The following is an 18,975-nucleotide window of genomic DNA, read 5'->3' on the forward strand; positions in this document are numbered from 1 at the left end:
GTTGTCATACAAAGACGATGGCTGCCTTTGGAGTATTACATTTGGCTGATCATTGTGTTTCTTCGAGACTATACTGCTGAGACTGCCCAATTGGTGGTGATCTCCATCCTGCAAGGAATTGGCCCTCAAAAATGTGTTTAGACCAGGACGGTTCCAAGTAGTCTATATGTTCATGTGCAATTTTGGTTTTGTTCAAATATATATATATATTAAAAAAAGAATATATATATATATATAAATATATATATATATATTAGATATTCATTAAAGTATTCAAGAGGATCCATGAATGATGATGCATCTAAACATTTTTTTGTATTTGAAATATGTTTATATTAAATTATTTTCTAATGAATTGATTTTGTTGTGTTTTTATTGTATGTGTGTGTCTGTAGTACAAAAAACCTTGACTGGTCATTCAAATAAAGTTTCCCTTGATGGTGTGTGCAGATAGTCGAAACAACTATAGGAGTAACAAATCAAGTCTTTAAAGTAGACGAAACTAGAAAAGGATGAATTGATTAATGCAAGAGTTAATTTGGGTATGGTTCTATTCAGAAACTGGTATGAGTAACAAAACGATATTCCTATGAAAAGTGGAGAAAATGTCATCACATTTGTCATCTTGTAGTGATGCGCTTTTCATGCGCACCATTCATGATCATTCAGAGATTATGGGTGGATTGTCTCACAAAATGGCATCTGAATTATTGTAGAGCTTACTGACATGATGCTCGGCATTTGTTCCAGGATTACTGCAATTTGTGGGTAGTTCATCATAAGGTGGTAGTAGTAGTTTTAACTCCATATGCACTTGCAGAGCCATCAGTAACCTTAAAATACCTTAAGTAAACTCCTATTATTAGTCACTGACCACCCTTAAGCGATGTTTAATTTAAGTCACCACTGAATGTAGTAGTGCTACTTACATGTATTTATCACTTTAAAATCTAAAACACTCCTTTATATTGAGACCTTTTCACAGCTGCCTGTTGATCTGTTGTGGCAGTTGCAGTTGATTGCAGTTTTAACTTTAGAACTCTACGCACATGACAAAGGTTATGGAGAATTAACCCCTCTATCAATTTGCATACATTTAAAGGTCTTTAGGTAGTTGTTTTTAATTATTATTATTGCATAGCATAAAGTAGAAATATTCATCAATTGTACAGAAATTTGACAACTGTTTTCAGCAGAGGAAACCCTTCCCAAGATATGTGCTCTTTCAAATGCACCGTATTCCTATCCCAAGATATTTCTGACCCTCATGTAAAAATTATTTCATCAGCTTATCATGTTATAATGAACTAGTATTGATTTTTGTTTAATAGCGCTGCAAACTACTACAAACTGGCAAAGATGTCTATGAGAACTGTTTGTCATGGTGCTACATATTGAGGCATCTGCTGTTCAAATGAACATAGAACATAAAAGCTGAGGTTGCAAAAAATATATTTACAATATAAAATTATTTGTGAGCAAGAAAACATTTACATTAAACATTAAAAAATGGGTATTTTATGTGACACTGTAATCACTATGTGCCATGAAATGTACAGTAAATCCCAAACTCTAAGCACTTTAATACTAGGCACTTACTATTACAGAACACCATCCTACCATCTGCAGCTCATGTTTATCTCAACAGATTGACAGATTGTCTTCATGTACTGAACTTACAGCACCTAAAAGGTATGCACTCTCCCTCCTATGGCCAGGTGGAACTCACGCATGGTCTCTTACAGTCAAGATAGAGTTCTTACAGAAGGAACACATCACTGAGGTAAATATCTCATCAGACACTTGGCAGTGGACGCTCCCATCTTTTCTACACGCCTCAGGTCCTTTCCACCTGGCTTCAGCCTCTCCTTTGTGTGTGTGTGTATGTTTGTATGTTTGTGTGTGTTCCTGTTCCCACCACTGGGAACTTAGCCTAGCTGATGGACTCCTCATGGCCTCCACTCCCAGAAGCCCACACATCCTCAGGTCACCTGGTGAACTGGAGACCACAGCTTCAGGGAGCTGAGAGAGAGCGAGTGTTTCTCCTCAAGAGCCACCATCTGAGGGCGAATGCTTAAATGCTCATCAGTTTCGTTGTATGTTTTTTTTTTTTTTTAAACTTCTTCCTTTAGCAGTGGGATAGGGGACACCGCTCGGCCGTGCACGCCAAGCTCTGCTGGGACGGCCAGGCGCTCGCTGGCACCTCGGATGTCTCTGTGACCAGCGACTGCGTGGAGTTGCATGACTTCTCCGCCGTGTCCAAGTCGACTCCGACGAGGCGGCTCCCCTTCGGAGAGCACAGGCCGCTCAGGTCCTCTCTGAAGTGGGGGTTGAGGAGCATATAGAGCAGGGGGTTCATGCACGCAGGCAGCGGCACCACCACCAGCGCGATGGACTTGACCACCTCGGCGCTCACGAAGGCGAAGTTGAGCAGGCCGGCGAAGGACAGGAAGGCCACGGGGAAGAAGAGCAGGCAGTTGGCGAAGAGGAGGCGCGCCGTGTGCTTGACCCAGCAGCAGTCCAGGCAGTCGGCCTCTGACGGGCCCTTCCCCTGGTGGCGGCAGTAGAGCCGGACGTGAGTCACCGTCATGACAAAGTAGCACAGGGAGTTGAGCAGCACCACGGTGACGCTGAAGCCCGCGCCAGACGACTCCCCTGAGGGCATGGGCAAGCAGAGGGAGTTGGCGCCGTACTCACCCACGCGGACAAGGGGTAGCGAGGCCACAGTGGCGGCCAGGAGAACACAAAGGACCGCCACGAGCCTCGTCTTTCGCGGCGCCCGGCCAGCGTCCACGGCTTTCAGGCGACAGAGCAGGAAGCCCTGCTCCACGGTGACCGCTGTCAGGAGGAAGACGGACGCCTCCGTCGAGAGCACGGACAGGAATGCCACGAGCTTGCAGCCGACGCCGCTCTCCCAGAGCGCTCCATACTCGGCGAAGGTCAGCGCGTCGGCCATGGCCAGAGCACCGCTGCACAGCCCCGTCAAGAGGTTGGCCAAGGCCAGGAGGCCCACCAGCTGCTTGGCGGACGACTTGATGGCGGCGGACAGGAAGATAGTCAACAGCAACATAGCATTACAAACCACGGAGAGGAGAACGATGGCCCACACACTACTACGGATGAGCCAGCTCCCAAACAGGTGGTCACAGGGCTGAAAGGGACCTGGGAGGGCACAACCACCAAACCAGTGAATACCTGCTTGTAAAGATTAATTTCTACACTATAAGTATAAATTGACCCTTGTGATATGTCCAAAATATCTAATTTGATAGATAGAAACAGTAGATAGATAGATAGATAGATTAATTGATAGATAGCTATTACATATATAAATTATTCTCTATAAAATTAGATGTTCAGTTAAAGATAATTTAATTTGATGTTATTTTCCCGCATACCTGGGGCTGGAGAACACTGGATGGAGTGTACTGGTTTGTGATTTTCCTCCAGTTCCAGGAAAAACTCCCCAAACTCTTGCTCTTCTGACAAAATGAGGGTAAGAAAACAAAGTAGCAGAAACATTCGTTAATCTATTTATTTGGTGAACAAACTCACAAACACAAGGTCAACGGAATACATTTCACATGATGCAGCAGGGAGGCTCTGTCTTGTGGGAAAAATGTTGGTTTGTAAAAACATGCTTCAATTTATGGTAACAGCAATTTACTGCAGTAGGCATTTTCATGTCTTTTTATTATTCAGTTATTATATACTACAAGGGTCTCAAAGCACACCTTGGTTGGACATGATACCAGTATCCTTTCGTCTGTAGCCACTCATCTCTTTCATGTCACCAAAGTCTCGCTTTTCACATGAGAGGAAAGCGCAGCACTGGAAAGCATACGGCATCTCCAGGACCCTGAAAAAAACCCCACACAAACTCACTCTTCTAGCACTAAGACACGACTGTAAACACCCTTATGCTCATTATTATGTTGTCATTCAGCATTCCTATGGCCACGTTACGTTTATGTGAAACTATGACCATGACGTATTTGTATTTATTGTATAATTGTTGGCAGGAGGGAGAAATTTCATGGACGCCTTGGACATTGTGACATTTAAAACGCTTCCAACGTCCACAAACCAACTGGCACCGAAAGCGCTGGAGTTTTGATTGGTACAAATAATTAATATGTTGTGTTTCCATTTTGCCTCAACCACAACCCATTATCCTAATTCGAATGAAGACAGTAAGATGTGCTGACTTGCAGCTGTGGCTCCCTCAGCCTTCCAGGGGCTCATGGGCAATGTGCAGTACCTGAGACTGGGGAACTTGTGGGGAGAGAGCAGCTGCCGCAGGGCCTCGTTGCCAGCCAGCCTCAAGTGTGTGAGTGCAGGCAGCCCCAGCTCAGGCAGGGAGGTGAGCTCGTTGGAGGTCATGTCTCTAAGAAGGAGGAGGAGGAGGACAGAGAGAGAGAGAGAGAAGAAGCTATTTGTTGCTGTTGTTAACGCCGAACAGAGCTGTGCCACTCGGATTTCTCACTCTTTCTCATACTTTCTTTCTCACACACACACACATACACACTCGCACACGCAAAGAGCATATTAATATTGGCACGGGGAGGTGTGTGAGGCTCTACGGGGGCCCCACAGAGAACAAAGGGAGAGTAAACACGACCCTCACAGTTTGATTAATGATGTCAGATAGGAGAAAGCCAGTGGGTCCACCGAGCGCAATCTATTCCATGCCAGGTCCCTGGGCAACAGAGAGAGACAGAAAGAGAGAGAAAACTAGTCAGACAGAAAAAGACGTTTTGAGTCCGTCTGAGACACAAACCGGGAAACAGGCAGCAGGCAAAGTAATGCAGTTGCAATTCGTTTTTTTTTTTTTCATAATTGGTAGTAAATTCCTATTAAAGCAGCCATAAGTCATATTAATTGGGACTGAATTCCAGTAGATGTAGAAATATGCTGCCAATTAAAAAGACTTATTGCAGTGTTGCTGTACTGCTCAACCTTTCCTGCCTGTTCCCTTTACAGCCAAAGAGCAGCAGGCTTATTAAAACTTGCCACTGTGGAGGTTAGGGAATTGTGGCACGTTGGCCTTAAGTTCATGATATTTCACAAAGGGGGACCACTGCTCAAGTTACTCACAAAGATCTGAGCATCGATAGGTCCTGGAATGTGTCCGCTAGCACTTCCTGGATTTCATTGTGGTTCATATCACTGAGAAAAACAGAGGGCGATGTTAAAGAAACACTACTCTTGACACTACAGTTCAACAACCGTATCAGCAGTCTCAACTGCCCAACTGAAGGCATGCACAAGAAAATAAATCAAGGGATTTCCGTTTCAGACAGGTCTACTGGGTGTTTCTGTACTCACATTTTCTGCATCCTTCCACACCCACTAAAGCTGGGGAGGTGACGGATCTGATTGTACGACAGATCCCTGGGAGAGAAAAAAAGCAGATCCACCCCATGCCATCAGGTAACATAAGACTAAACCTACAGGTTAGCAGTGAGATTTGTTTGATCAGCATTTAATCAGCTCACAACTGACAGCCCATAGTTCCTTAACTGCATCAGTGTCATTCAGCACCAAAGAAGGGACTTACAGCACCTGGAGGTTGGCTAACATCTCACAGAAGGAACTAGGCAGTGATGTGATGCTGGCACCAGTGACAGCCCTACAGAGAGATGTCGCAGCAGGACACAAAAAGAAGCATAATTATTAGGATCAGATGGGTGTGGTTTAAAAAAAAAAGACTAAGATAACCTGAACATACTTTCAACTGCACTGATGAGTAACATTTCATTACTCTCACAGCTACAGACATAAATCACTTCCTAAAAGACTACACCATTCTTCAATAAGAACAGCTAGTTAGCTGTTAAAAAACACAGAGTTCATCTGAATTTTTTGGACCAAGCTGGGCATATTTGCAGGCAGAAGACACAGTGTAGAGGCACAAGATGAAAAGGAAAATAAGCAATGTGACATTGTTGTGAAGTGATTATTACTCCCACTTCAAACATTCTTCTGTAAATATATGTGACATTTACTGAATTCCTCCTGTCATTAGAACCAATTTGTCCAACTTGGACCAATTTGTCAATTCTGCACTTTATACCACCCTGTCTGTACGGGATGCTACGCTGGAGAACTTTGTTCCATCCTGTGCTGTACATGGCCTTAAATGCAGCTCACTGTAATTTTACGGTCTAATGTTTACACAGTACAAATGACCGTATTTAAGATGAGACACTGCTCAGAAAGTGGACAGGACTTACAGACTCTCCAGATTATGTGTGCCTGTAAGATTTGGGAACTCGGAAAGCTCTGTGGCTCCATTGAGAGACCTAATGACACAGGAACGGCATAAACATACAATCACTGTTTTAGGAAAGACAAGCAAGATAAACAGAAGCTCATCTGATGAGACACACTTACAGGGTTTTTAGCTCAGGAAGATTCTGGAAGGCTGACTTGCCGACGAATTTGATGGGGTTGTTGTAGAAGAATCTGTTAAAAGATGCAATAAAATCCATTAATCATATATTCCAATGCCTATGAATAATGAATGAATAAAGTTTTCAGACATATTTGAAGGTACAGAGGGTACTAAAAGAAACTGAAACGTGTGTGTAAACTAATTAGATTGTCCTTGTATTTCTGCCAGCGGCTGGCTCTGAACAGAGCTGGCCTTGACCCGATCAGTTCAGGGCCAGACTGTCTTGTTCAGGATTCATTAATAGCTCAGCTTTTACTTACATCGCAAGCAGAGAAGGATTCCCTATGAAGGCATGTTCAGGAATGGCCTGAATGCTGTTGCTGTGGAAAGCCCTGCATGAGAAATTGGTTGACAAATGTAAGCTTGGTGTTCTCAACAGTGCATTGGCCAATGGCAATTGTAGCTTTGGCTCTCAAAAAAAACTCACAGTTCTTTGAGATTAGTGAGTGCTCTGATAGCAATGGGGAACTCACTCAGACCATTATAGTTGAGATCCCTGTAACATGACAAAAAAAAACAGCAACTTAAAGATCATACAGCAATGTACTTTCTACTTTGGTGTACGGATGAAAATATTCCCATTGACAAGCAATGTCAGTGTTCCAGGAGAATTGAAAATGTACTATACTACTATTAAATAAAAAGATAGGACAAAATCAGGCTTTAGTGAAGTAAGCTAGCGCAACTTTTGACTGGACTTCTCACTTGACTCTTTTGAAGCAGATGCACGTAAAGTGAGAACTATGATACCTTTTGTCCAAGCACTCCAAAACAAAAGGGAGAGAAGACTAAACAATCATTTGCATCCAGCTCCTTCACTGAAGCCTGTTCTCTACACACTGTGTCTCACGACTAGGCTTCCTGTTAGTAAACACTGGGTACCGTGAGATTGCCTGTCAGTGATTAGGTATGGAGACTGCCAGAATTCATGTCCTTAGCCGTTTCCCTGTCAAGCCTGCTGCTGTAAGGTCCGTACCATGCAACGGAAGGTCAAATTGAGGGTGAAACAGTGACATTTCCTTCACACGCCTACTTTCCCAGAAAACTGTGCCTCTGCAATGAAGAATGTGCACAGCAAACACTACAGCAGCATCTTGACTACACCAACACAATGTATTACCTTATTAATAGGCCAGTTTCAGAAGCTTATGTGACATTTAAGTTGAGTGAGACAATGGGATTTCATTGTGGTAAAAATGTAGGCATATTATTATTTAAAGTAGGCTATTTGTATTTTGTATATGAATAGTTAATATCCACAATCACAAACTGGTTCACATTTGTTTTCTCCATAGACAGGCCTGTGTATTTATGATTGATAAAGTACATGTCTAGGACCTGATGGACTGATGATCATACAAGTAGGCCTATGTGTGCACCACTGACAGACATCTGGTGGTAAACAGGACGTCAATAGGGCCAGCATTGGCTATCATTAAACAGGAATACCAGCATTTCTTCCCATGTTTAAATGATTGAATAGCACATCCTGAATGTGGATGAGTGAACGCTATTAATATGTCGTGTTTGCCTCTTACTGCCGCGCAGAAGAGTTAATCATTCCCATAAACGCAGTCCTCTCTCCGGGGCTCCTTACACGCTCTAAAAGTCATGGTTGCTGGACGGCTGCCGGGGCGCAGGTGGCTCTGCGCTGGGGTTCAGCTGGGCTGCTTGTTTAGCTCGACCCGTTTCAAACTTCCCGGCATCTACACAGACGGAATGAGTTCCCACACGCTATAAAAATACCACAGAGGTGGCATCACTGCGACCCAGACGCAGCCGTTAAGTATGAGTACAGCCGGGGGGAAAAGACGTAAAGAAATGGAATAAAGGTAAAGACGTTTCATTTGACATGACGACTCTTCGGAGAAATCGCTTCAGAATAACTGAGGTCTGAGGGCTGTTTAGATGTTGTGTGGCTTGTGAACACGAGGCAAACATGTGCAGCTCTAATTGTTTTAAGGTGTTGACCACACACCGAGATGCTGGTGGGGGAGAGTTTGCTATTTCACTCAGTGAGTCACTCAGTTTCAGTAGCTTGAAGATCAGTCATAAAAAAACAAAAGCACTCTCGACTGTTTGCTGGACCACTTATTGATGGAGACTATGAAAGATGTCAAAATATTTGTATTGTATTGTATTATATTGACTAAATGGGCTGATAGGGCATTCCACAAGTGCTGCATTTGGCAATTAAAAACACTCCCTCTAGTCAAATGGTGAATAAAATAGTAGGTTACTGCTTCACAGTAAAATGAATTATAAGACGCCATGTAGTGTACCATTCCTCTTAATGGGGAAGTTAAGATAGAAGTCAGTGTGAGCAAATGCCACAAATTTAAACATTAGTCTATCCACCTTAAGGGACATACAGTTAAGAAGAAAACCCAAAAGGCTTTAAACAGAATGTGTTTGCAAATAGCTTGGAATGGAATGGTAAATCCAAAATGCTTCAGACAGAAAGTGTTTTGGAATGCACTTCACATGCACTGGACAGCTTGTTGAGAGTAGGCTGAGTTATGACCTGTTTGACCAACCTGTGTATGCTGCTGGTGATATGTTTTGTTTTACCTATCATCATCACTTCATACTGTGTTATACTTCTGAGGAGTTTTATCAGCTAACTAAAACTCATTACTGAGAGTCTATATTAAATTTATGGGGGTAGGTTGCTTGTTGATTTATTTATTTATTTATTTATTTATTTTTAATTCAAAGCCAAAGCTACTGCAAATTCCTGAAATCAATATAAAGGGAATGGGACAAAGACATAAAAAAGCAAATTCTACTCTTACTGTGTTGACTTCATGTTTTGTAGCCGTTCAATTAAATGAAAAATAAAGCTTTGTGACAACTTAACTTGCAAAATATGACTGTAATCAGCTATTGTACTTAGTTAGTTTATAAATATTAAACTTACAATGTTTCAAGACTCTGCAGTCCATCAAAGCACTTCTCACCCAGTGAGTTGATTTGGTTATTATGGAGATGGCTGGGAGGGGAAAAAAGATAACAGTAATTGACATTTTACATCTACTACGTACATCTCACATTAAATATGAATTGGAGTGACAAGCTCATAGTTGCAGCTACTGTTCCAACATCAGTTTCTCCAAAGCCTTCTGTACTCACAGGACCACCAAGCTGGAGAGGTTGGCAAAGGCGTAGTCTGGTATGTGACTGATTCGATTGAGGGCAAAGGTCACCGCCTGCAGGGACGTGAGGCTGGCCAGGGCTTGGACGGGCACGTGGGTCAGCATGTTATCATCCAGCCACAGGTGGCGCAGGGCAGTCAGCCCCTCAAAGCAGCCAGGTGGCACCACACTGATGTGGTTGGCATCCAGACGTCTGGCACAAAGGGAGAGACACACAGCTGCCATATCAGCTTTACTGAGAGGCTCTTAAGTTCTCAAATTAGTTCTCAAGAGACTGTAAGGGCTGATATTATTTAATATTAGGGTCAATTTTGAATTGATGCCTAAGTGTACTGAAACTTCACTGCCTTATTAACCAAACTAGCACTGACAAGTATGTAAACTAAGGTAACTTTAATCAGCTCTCAAGAATCCTGGAATAACCACTGAACAACTCCTGCATCAGAACTTTTAGCCAGACATATCTGATGGCTTTTGAAACTGGACTTGGGGGTGGGGGGGATTTTCCATCTTTTTCACCCCTGCTTGCTCCAGTCTTCCACCTTCTTTTTCCCCTCTCTTGTCTGACAGAGGACGTATCCTCAAGCAGGGAGGTCTGCGCATTCCTCTGCAGCATGGTAGTAATTTCCTTCCTCTCTGGTGTTGACATTTGCTGTAGGGACAAAGCCTGTCTGACAAGCGATGCTGGCAGCAGCCACCGCAGCCGTCGCCGGCCTGCGTCTGACGGGCAGGCCTCCGAATGATGAGAGCTCATAAACAGCGGTGATCGCTGTTTATCTTGGACCGTGCATGTGGTCCGGCCCCGCTCTGCACACAACATCAAACACGCGGCTGATTGGCCCTGTTGATTACGTGAAATCAGGGGTAAACAAGGTCAGGGGATGGTCAGGGCTGCGTGTCATTTGGGAACCGGGGATGCTTGATGGATGGCTGAGGTGAATGATGGGGCGCGTGTGTGTGTTCGAGCTTGTTTGTGTGCATGTGTGTGTGTGTGTGTGTCCATGCGTGTGGCGTTGTGAAGAGGAGACAATGTGTGGTGTCATCCCACGTTTATAAAGCGCATGAAATATTTAGTTTGTGGCGTGCTGTCTCTGCTTTGGAGTATGTCATTTTTTCAATCCCATGGGCATGTGGCTCTGGGCCTCTGCAGAGCTAAAGCGTTCAAATTGTAATAGAATAAACAAAGTTGAAACAAACCTGAAATTTTAGACAAGCTTCCAACCATGGGTGGAATATGCTTATGCCTGTCATCTGCGGCCTTTGGGGCTTACTCCCTAACATGGCTCAAAATGTCCTTGGTCATGTTCTTTTTCAACATAGGGCACAGACTGCGTGGGATTAAGGACGATGTTCTCTCACTATTATAAAAGAACTGAAACGACGTCATTACATTACTTTACATTACATTACATTTGAGGACATATTCTGATCCATTCTGTTTTGTGTTGAGAAGATTAAATATATTGAAGACATGTAAACATGAATACTCTTACCCGTTCAACCATGTCTTATACTTACAGCGACTGCAGGTTTCTGAGACTCTGGAGAGCTTCACTTGGGATCTGAGTCAGTCGATTATTCTGCAACATTCTTTACGGAAACAAAGGACAGCAATAAGGAGCACACACTTTGCGGTCAGGCGGACATTTCACATTGAGACACTCACCTGACACATTAACCATTAACCGAGTTTCCAACAATTTCTGATAATCAATGGTAAATGTTATATATTCAGACTGATATTGGCTATATATAATTCTTCATGATACAATTATATAATGTGAGGTTAATTGTGGCAAACATGTATTTTCTGTAAATATCACCCTAATGATTTCATGTATATGTTGGCTAGTTTGTTTATTTATCTAACAGCATTCCAACATGGGAGGTCCCAATTAGGCCTGTTGCATGCTGGAAAATAATGTTTATATCAGTGGAAGTAATTACGGTAAGTAATTCAATATCAAGTAATTGACTGCATGATGCAATAAATAATAACTTATTTATAGCATTTATATTTTGGATCACATTTTAAGAAATATATTCACTGCAAGAACAAACTTGTAGGGGCATCTGGAACCTGAACACAAGCCATCATTTGAGCAGTGAGCTTGAGTTAAACTTAACCTCTAAATATCTTAAAATTGTTTGTGTGGTGAGCTGAAATAATATGTTTATAGTACAACATATACAAAATATACAAAACAAGTATACAAAATTCTTCAAAACACAATTTCCAGCTATTGCATGGATCCTCTGTATACTTATTTTTAGACATTCTCTCTTGTGCCTGTAATGCCCCTTTAATGCCTTTAATGAAATATGCTTTGTCATAAATCTTGACATGACATGTTGTGGCATAGTAGTAAACAAGTCAGTCTAGCAACAAGTCTAGCATCAGTCGTATCCCCTTAACAAAACACTGCATGTCACATTCATTTAGTAGAAATACTCTGTTATAGGCCAGTGCTGGGGAGGCACAGGGATTGTTAGCGCAGGTATCCAGAGGCTGGGGACCAAGAACATGGCCTTTGTTACCTCCCCCCAAGAGTATGTGTGTGTGTGTGTGTGTGTGTGTGTGTATGTGTGTGTGTGTGTGTGTGTGTGTGTGTGTGTGGAGGCCCTCACTAGTGTCGCTGCGGTTAGTTCATGCCATTTCAGCACGAGCCCAATCACTCAAGCTGCTCCGGCGTAACGTATGGAGACACTTCAGTGGAATTCTCCGAGCCCAAGTGTCACTCTCATTATGCTCCATGCTCGCTGGCTTTCGCTTGTCAAACCGCTTGCTCACACTGGGCTGCCAGGCCATTTGGGGGAGGCTCACATTTTCCTTTGCCCTTCCTCTGTCTCCCCATGGTATACACAAATGGAATTTTATGGACTACAATGACTATGATTCTGGCAAGCCAAATCTGAGTTGTGCCTCCTTGACAGGCTTAGACATTTATGTAAATATATGCCTATGAGCTGTTACGGATCCATCACCACTAGAAAGTATTTGTCAGCAGATGGGTGATGCTTTCTCACATACAGTACTTGCACAGGGCAGGTGGTGATGTTGTAAACTCATACTTACAGCACTTTGAGACTGAAGAGACCAGAAAAGGCCCCTCTGGGGATGTGTGTGAGGCCATTTCCAGCGAGTCGCCTGAGGGAGGACACAGACAAGGCATCACTGTAGAGTGACCGTAGGATCGGAGGTAATGAACGTTTTGGTTACCATCTTTAAATAGCATGCATGAAGAATATGATCTGCAAAGCAAACACTATGTTGAATGACACTCTACTCTCATCTCTATTATGTCATTTTGAATCTTAAACCGACAAGTTTATGAGCAGAAATGACAAAGCGACAAATTACTTTTTGCCCCCATTTTGTTGCAGTGAGTGATTATTCAGAGGTATGTTTTGTGACCCCCTTCAAACTCAAAATGCAGAGGCCACTTGGGCAGTAATTGATCCATCGGAAGTGTGCTCCAGGGTGTTGACAGACAAGAAAATGTAGAGGCATTCCTCCCAAAGAGGCTGGCCCAAGAATGGTCACGCATGTCATTTGACACTTGGTTGACTGGGTGTCAATTGACAGCGCAAAGAGCAGTGTATCTTGGCACATGTTGTTGAATGGCACTGGCATGTGTTCAATGATGAAATGTGGATCTCGCCGTGCAATTATCGGGCTTAAATGACTGCAATTTTGCTGACATTTGCCACAAGCACTTGGTGGAGAGGGCTGCAACAGATTACATTACATTGGTAATGCAGCACGGCATTCGCATGGCAGTACTTCTATTACTTCCATGAACTCCTCGTGGTTGCGGGTGACAAATGCAGTGGTGCTGCTAACACGCAACCTCCCAACAAAAAATGAAAACACCATTACACCCAAACACTGGCTTGGATGCAGTGGATCCTGGCTCAGGGCCCATGCATTGGGCCTGCAGGCACATGGAGGGTAACACTACTCACAGCTCTTGCAGGAAGTGCAGGTTGGAGAGGGTACTAGCGGGCAGCGTGCTGAGGTTGTTCATGCTGAGATCCCTGTGGGGCGAACAGAGAGAGTGTGTTGTTAATATGACAAGCCACAACTGTGCTATCCAGCTGTTCATTCCGAACATTGTAAAGTCCGACTTCCTGGTATGGGGGATGGATGTTGGGGTGGACGTGGGGAGAGAGAGCAAGAGAGAGAGAGAGAGCAAAACAACTCAGCTCCGGCCAGGGCGAACGGCCGTCTCATTGAAATTCAATCCTGCTGGAGCAATGTTTTCTGGTGTTCTGGTGCACTGTGTGTGTGTGTGTGTGCGTGCTTGCCTGCGTATGTGTTTACGCGCATGCAAGTGCATGTAAGAGTATGTTGACAAGAAAATACATTTCTGCACCACATCATATTATCATTGATTCATAACATCTTCAAACTTTAGAATCACAAACAACATTATTGGCCTTTATGCTGCACAGACTCCTTTATAGTTGCATTACCAGCGCTTTGCTCTACTCAATGCACTGAATACCACATTACCACATAACAATCTTCACCCATCCTGAATTTAGAAACTGTATAAGTAGCTGTTTAGCTCTGGTGTTGTCTTCACATGATGAGAATGGAAATAGTGACTGTAAGCATTACCCAGTGTACTATGGAAATAATGAACCAATCATTTCCAGTTACACGGTTTGGGCGCAACTTGGGTTGTTTCCTTCAATAGTATTTCCGTTATTTGCAGGAGAAGGTCTGTCTGGAGATGTGATCCTTACTCAGCTGAGGAGGGGGAAATAATGATGATGTGACCAACTGTGATGCAAATAATTGTGAGCTCTGTGTGTGGTGTGTGTGTGTGTGTGTGATTGAGCGTTCTTCATTGCCTGAAGAATTTGGTGCTGAAGAGTGTGTACTGGCTGCGGCCATGTTTGCGAAGTCGTGGCACAGTTGTGAGGCGAGAGGGGGGATTTAGCGGTGGTGATACCGCTTGGTCCTGATAGCGCATCGGCGGCATGTGAAGAGCTGATCAAAGCATCTCCTTCTGCCTGCATCGTCCTTAACATTACATAGCCGCGGAGGAGATTAGCAAGGTGTTGTGATGTGAGGCATGCAACCTGCTGCCCCTCACTCATCGACACTGTGTCTGTTAACCCTTTAAGTTACCCACAGAAACCCCCATGCCCTCTAAACTGTGCCAGTCAGGCCTATGTTAATGTAATATATCAGTTCGAACTCCCAATATCAGTGGAACTGTTCAAGGTTAAAACCACTAAAACTTGTTGTATCACTTAAACTTTTGATGTATGGATGGTAAACTTGCTGTGTCATTTGATCTTTGCAGTTAGCCACACAAAGGCTCCCTCTAAATGCACCTAATGAGCTGAGAGGGGAGGTGGGTCTTATTGAGGCGAGGCAACACGATGCTTGAAAGCGGCACTATTTGAATTTGAATGGCCATGTTCTCCGACTGGTCCAGTGATCAGGGCGAAGATAAAGCGACAGGTGGTCCCTCGTTTGAAACATGAAGCCGCTGAGGCCTGAACAGCATACCGTGGACGCACTGGTCCAGCAGGGACACTCCTTACTGGCATCGAATTCAGTTAAGATAAAGCACCTGCATCTGAGCCCACCTGTCAAGTCTAAGCTCCACAGAGCAGGCCAGAGTCTACCATGTTGCAACCAGGCGTAAGGGGGTGTATACAATTCGGGTCATATATTCACCAAATGGGCTACTGAAGAGATAGCCTACTGATATGCAAAAACCCTCTTCACACGATTTGCACAAGCAATTTCATTGTGCATCCTAGCTTTAAATTCTCAAAATCAACATGTCAACATTACTGTACATGTCAACATTACTGTGCATGACAACATTACTGGCATTGAACAATCCTATGAAACTGCACACGTGAGTCCTTGTGATGCAGTGACTAAATATGGCTGTCATGACAAACCTGCTGTGACACCTACAGCATTCCACTCCACATGCGCTGAGGGCCGGGGAGAGAAGGGACAAGCGGGAAAGGGGCGAGGGGTCCTGGGTGCCGCTCCCCTCTCCCTCTCCAATTCATTTCTTCCCCCCTGAAACCCCTCACAAAGACCCCCCTGTGCTCAGCCCGTCCGTTTAACCATTTGCTTGGCACGAATCTCAGGAATCTGCAGTATTTCCTTAGGAAATCCCAAGGATTTCACTCAGCGGCCCCCGGACAGGAAAGAGTTAAAAGGCATCCTTTCATGATCATGTACTGTATGTTTGGCGCCCTTTCCTCAAGCCTGCTATCCAAACATGGGAGAGTAAAGGACGTGGGCACAACCAGGAAAAGGAGCACAAAGAAGGCCTTGAGACCCAGAAAGGTCCCTTTTCCTCTGATTAACTTAACAAGATGGAAATCTGTGCTTTCCCTCCTTACCAATAAATATCACACCTACATTTGTTTATGCATGAAAATCAAAACATCAACTACAGACATGAAGTCAGTGCAGCTTGGCATGTGGTGACACTTTACAGTTACTTCATTAAAGATTTTTATAGACTACCTTGGTAAAGGTATTTTTTCCATTAATAGGGCTATAATGTTGAAAGACTTAGTGTCTGCTTTAACCGTCAAATCTGATCTACTTTCTCCACTAAATAATAAAGGGAAGTTACATGATTGAATGGCATAATGAATGAATAAAAAGTGATTTCCCTTTGTTCTCACCAATTAAGTACCAGGAGGAAAGCTCAGAAGAAGTTTTCTGAGGGAAAAAAAAGAAAACCCCCTTTGCTCCTCGAGCTGGCGCTTTGTCAAAGCTGTCAGCTAAGCCCAGCGAGCGGCTCTTGAGTGGACTGTTTAAACCATGCCTCTATTAATCTCGCCAAAGGGGGAAACAGTGGAGGGGAAGCGTGCACTGTTTCTTTAGTGTTCATCGACTCACTAGATCTGTGTGACCACCTGCAGGGACTTACAGTCCATTAAATAAATGAATTCACTCGTGCTTGCGTAGTGCCTCTCTCCATTAACTAAACATCCCGAACAGAGTGCTGCGGAAACCTGATAGGCAAAGACGTGTCACCTGTTTGCTGGAGATTTCGAAAAAAGTTCATAAGTCTTCATCTTTCTTTTCTTGGCAAAATCCTTGATTTATCAGCTGGCTTTGTGACTTGCACACCTTCTCATGCCTTCTATCTAACTACTATGGTGGGGTGATTACTACCGGTGCTCACAAAGAAATGAGGCGGGAAATCTCTTGTTTGGATGTTCCAGCAGATAAGGCAGGTTTGCGCACGCTCGCTGGACTGCAGTGTTTATGAGAGTGGACAAAAAGGAAACTGTAAACACAAACAATCCTGCCTTTCTCGGGTGATGCCACTTTCTTTGGGCAGCCAGGTGTGCGGCTGCAAGTGAAAACCTGCAATCAAAACATTCATGTCTCAAGTGCCTGATGCTCTGCTGATAGCCACAGATGTCAGTCCCTTCCTTATCGCCTTGGCTTAGTGTTGTTTGATGTCAGGAGGTCTCAGCAGTCCAATACCTTATAGAACATCATTTTAAAAAACGAATGTTATATGATTAATAGGCTACAAATGGGCTTGAAGTTAAGGTGATAATACATAAAAGTTGTGCAACTTTTTGAGCAATGTGGCTGGCCAACCACAGAACCGGTTCCATGTGGTTTTTTTCAGGTTCTATTTGATGATCATGACATTTTGCCTACTAGTGATTAAAATGGTCAATAAATAGATTGTTGGCCAGTATCAATGGGAATGTCAAAAAACAAAACTCACAATCACAAAATCAGGAACATTGCTTAGAGACATTGCTCAAAAGGTTGCCTCATGTATCAACAACTTTAGACAGACTATCAAAAGTAGACTAAGCAGTTATTCATGGCTGAATAAGCTTGTGTTTGCAGAAAGCCCCTCAGGTGTTGAGCCTCCTCGCTCTTTCCTTCTGTCACTGACACACATGAATTTGCTGGCAAACACACACACAGACTCTATCTCTGTATACTGCACTGTAGCCTATGTTGTCCATCACCAGCCCTAGTCCCTGTCCTTGAAACCATGTCAAATATCGGGAATCCTGTCTCAATAGGAAATTACACCAGCAAAAAATGTTTACGGACTTTTCTCATTTCCTGGCGCAAAGAGAAACAGGTAGACCGAGTAAGCTACACCGCTGGGCACAAGGTAAACAAAACAGTTCGATCATAGGCTATATGTGTGCTGTAGTGTTCGTTCATTTTCAGCTTATGCTTATCATTCAGGTCCTGGTGAATTATATGAACATAAACGATATCAAGAGGTTGAAATGGCAGTTGTAGTCTACAGCTGCTTCATAGTTTGTGTAGGCTACATCACCAACACCTCTCTCTCTCTCTTTTTTTTTTACATGATATTTCAGTAAACCACAACCACATTATGCAACAATATTCATAGCCTTCTGAAATAAATGCTGGTTGAAGTTTTGGGATTTCCTTTCATTCAGTAGCCTACAATACAGTACTGACATAGACAGTATGCTATATGCTTTCTGTCAATGTGATTATACAGAATACTCACAGGAATGAGGTAAACACGCTCAGGTTGGCGGGTAGAACTGTGAGCCCGAGGTAGGCGCAATCAACTCGTTGGAGTATGTCGTCGCTTTCACAATTACAACGAAAAGGACAGGCACTATCTCGCATTTTAATTCCATTTCCACTACATTCAGCGACTTCCAGTATAAACGAGAGCAAAATGACGCAGACGACTACAGTTCCCATGGTCTCCGAACAGGTAAAGTGTTGGTTCTTCATCACGGGCAAGTGCAGATCACTGTTAGTGCTAGTAAACGCGTGTTGTCCACTTGGCTGAAGGTATTCCTATGTCCCCAAGTTGTGCACCTTCTGACGTCACAGACTGTCATTCAAGACCACCCCAGAAATATGAAGAGGAGGATGCGGAGGGAGAGAAGGACTAATGACCCAGTGGTATGCACAGGCATTGAGTTCTCATGCGTTAAGGCACGTATGCAAACCGCATGCTAAAAAATGGGCAATCAATTCGCAAACACTGTATGATTCTTTAGCTGCGTTTATTGTTAAATATGCATTAGACCTAGGCCCTACTGGTAATGTTTAACTCCTAATTATTAAAATATCACATTGAAGTGTAAGGATGGCATGATTGAAAATGTTAACTTTATACACAGTGAGGCCAAAACGCGGAATGCGTAGTACATTACTGCCATCTTAAGGCTAACAACGGTAATTGACCTGAAATTGAATTTCGAACGTTTTGGGGACACGCTGCATCCCAAAAGAACTTACTGGGCGGAGTGGGTCAATTAAAAAGCTCACAGATGTTGTGGTCAATAAGATAACCTGATCCTGACTTGTTTGGTATACAAAAACACAAGGGT

At 43.5% G+C, this 18,975-nt stretch overlaps 1 protein-coding gene across 1 annotated transcript; it reads right to left on the reverse strand.

The window, feature by feature from the left end:
- Window positions 1-1,411: 1,411 nt before the first annotated feature.
- LOC143100446 (leucine-rich repeat-containing G-protein coupled receptor 5-like) lies at window positions 1,412-18,414 on the reverse strand. Its single transcript, XM_076263639.1, has 18 exons — window positions 18,135-18,414; window positions 13,579-13,650; window positions 12,689-12,760; window positions 11,131-11,202; window positions 9,590-9,805; window positions 9,378-9,449; window positions 6,885-6,953; window positions 6,718-6,789; window positions 6,397-6,468; window positions 6,237-6,305; window positions 5,561-5,632; window positions 5,329-5,394; window positions 5,098-5,169; window positions 4,628-4,699; window positions 4,262-4,387; window positions 3,735-3,859; window positions 3,399-3,482; window positions 1,412-3,162 (listed from the first exon to the last, which is right to left on the reverse strand). Exons 1-18 carry the CDS (start codon window positions 18,368-18,370, stop codon window positions 2,129-2,131), a joined length of 2,673 nt encoding a protein of 890 aa, XP_076119754.1. The 5' UTR covers window positions 18,371-18,414; the 3' UTR covers window positions 1,412-2,128.
- Between the last annotated feature and the right edge of the window lie 561 nt (window positions 18,415-18,975).

The sequence above is a fragment of the Alosa pseudoharengus genome, unplaced genomic scaffold, assembly GCF_046254945.1.
Source record: "Alosa pseudoharengus isolate Yale_2024_CS ecotype anadromous, Long Island Sound unplaced genomic scaffold, YU_APseudo_1.1 YU_APseudo_1.1_scf_10, whole genome shotgun sequence".
NCBI lineage: Eukaryota > Metazoa > Chordata > Actinopteri > Clupeiformes > Clupeidae > Alosa > Alosa pseudoharengus.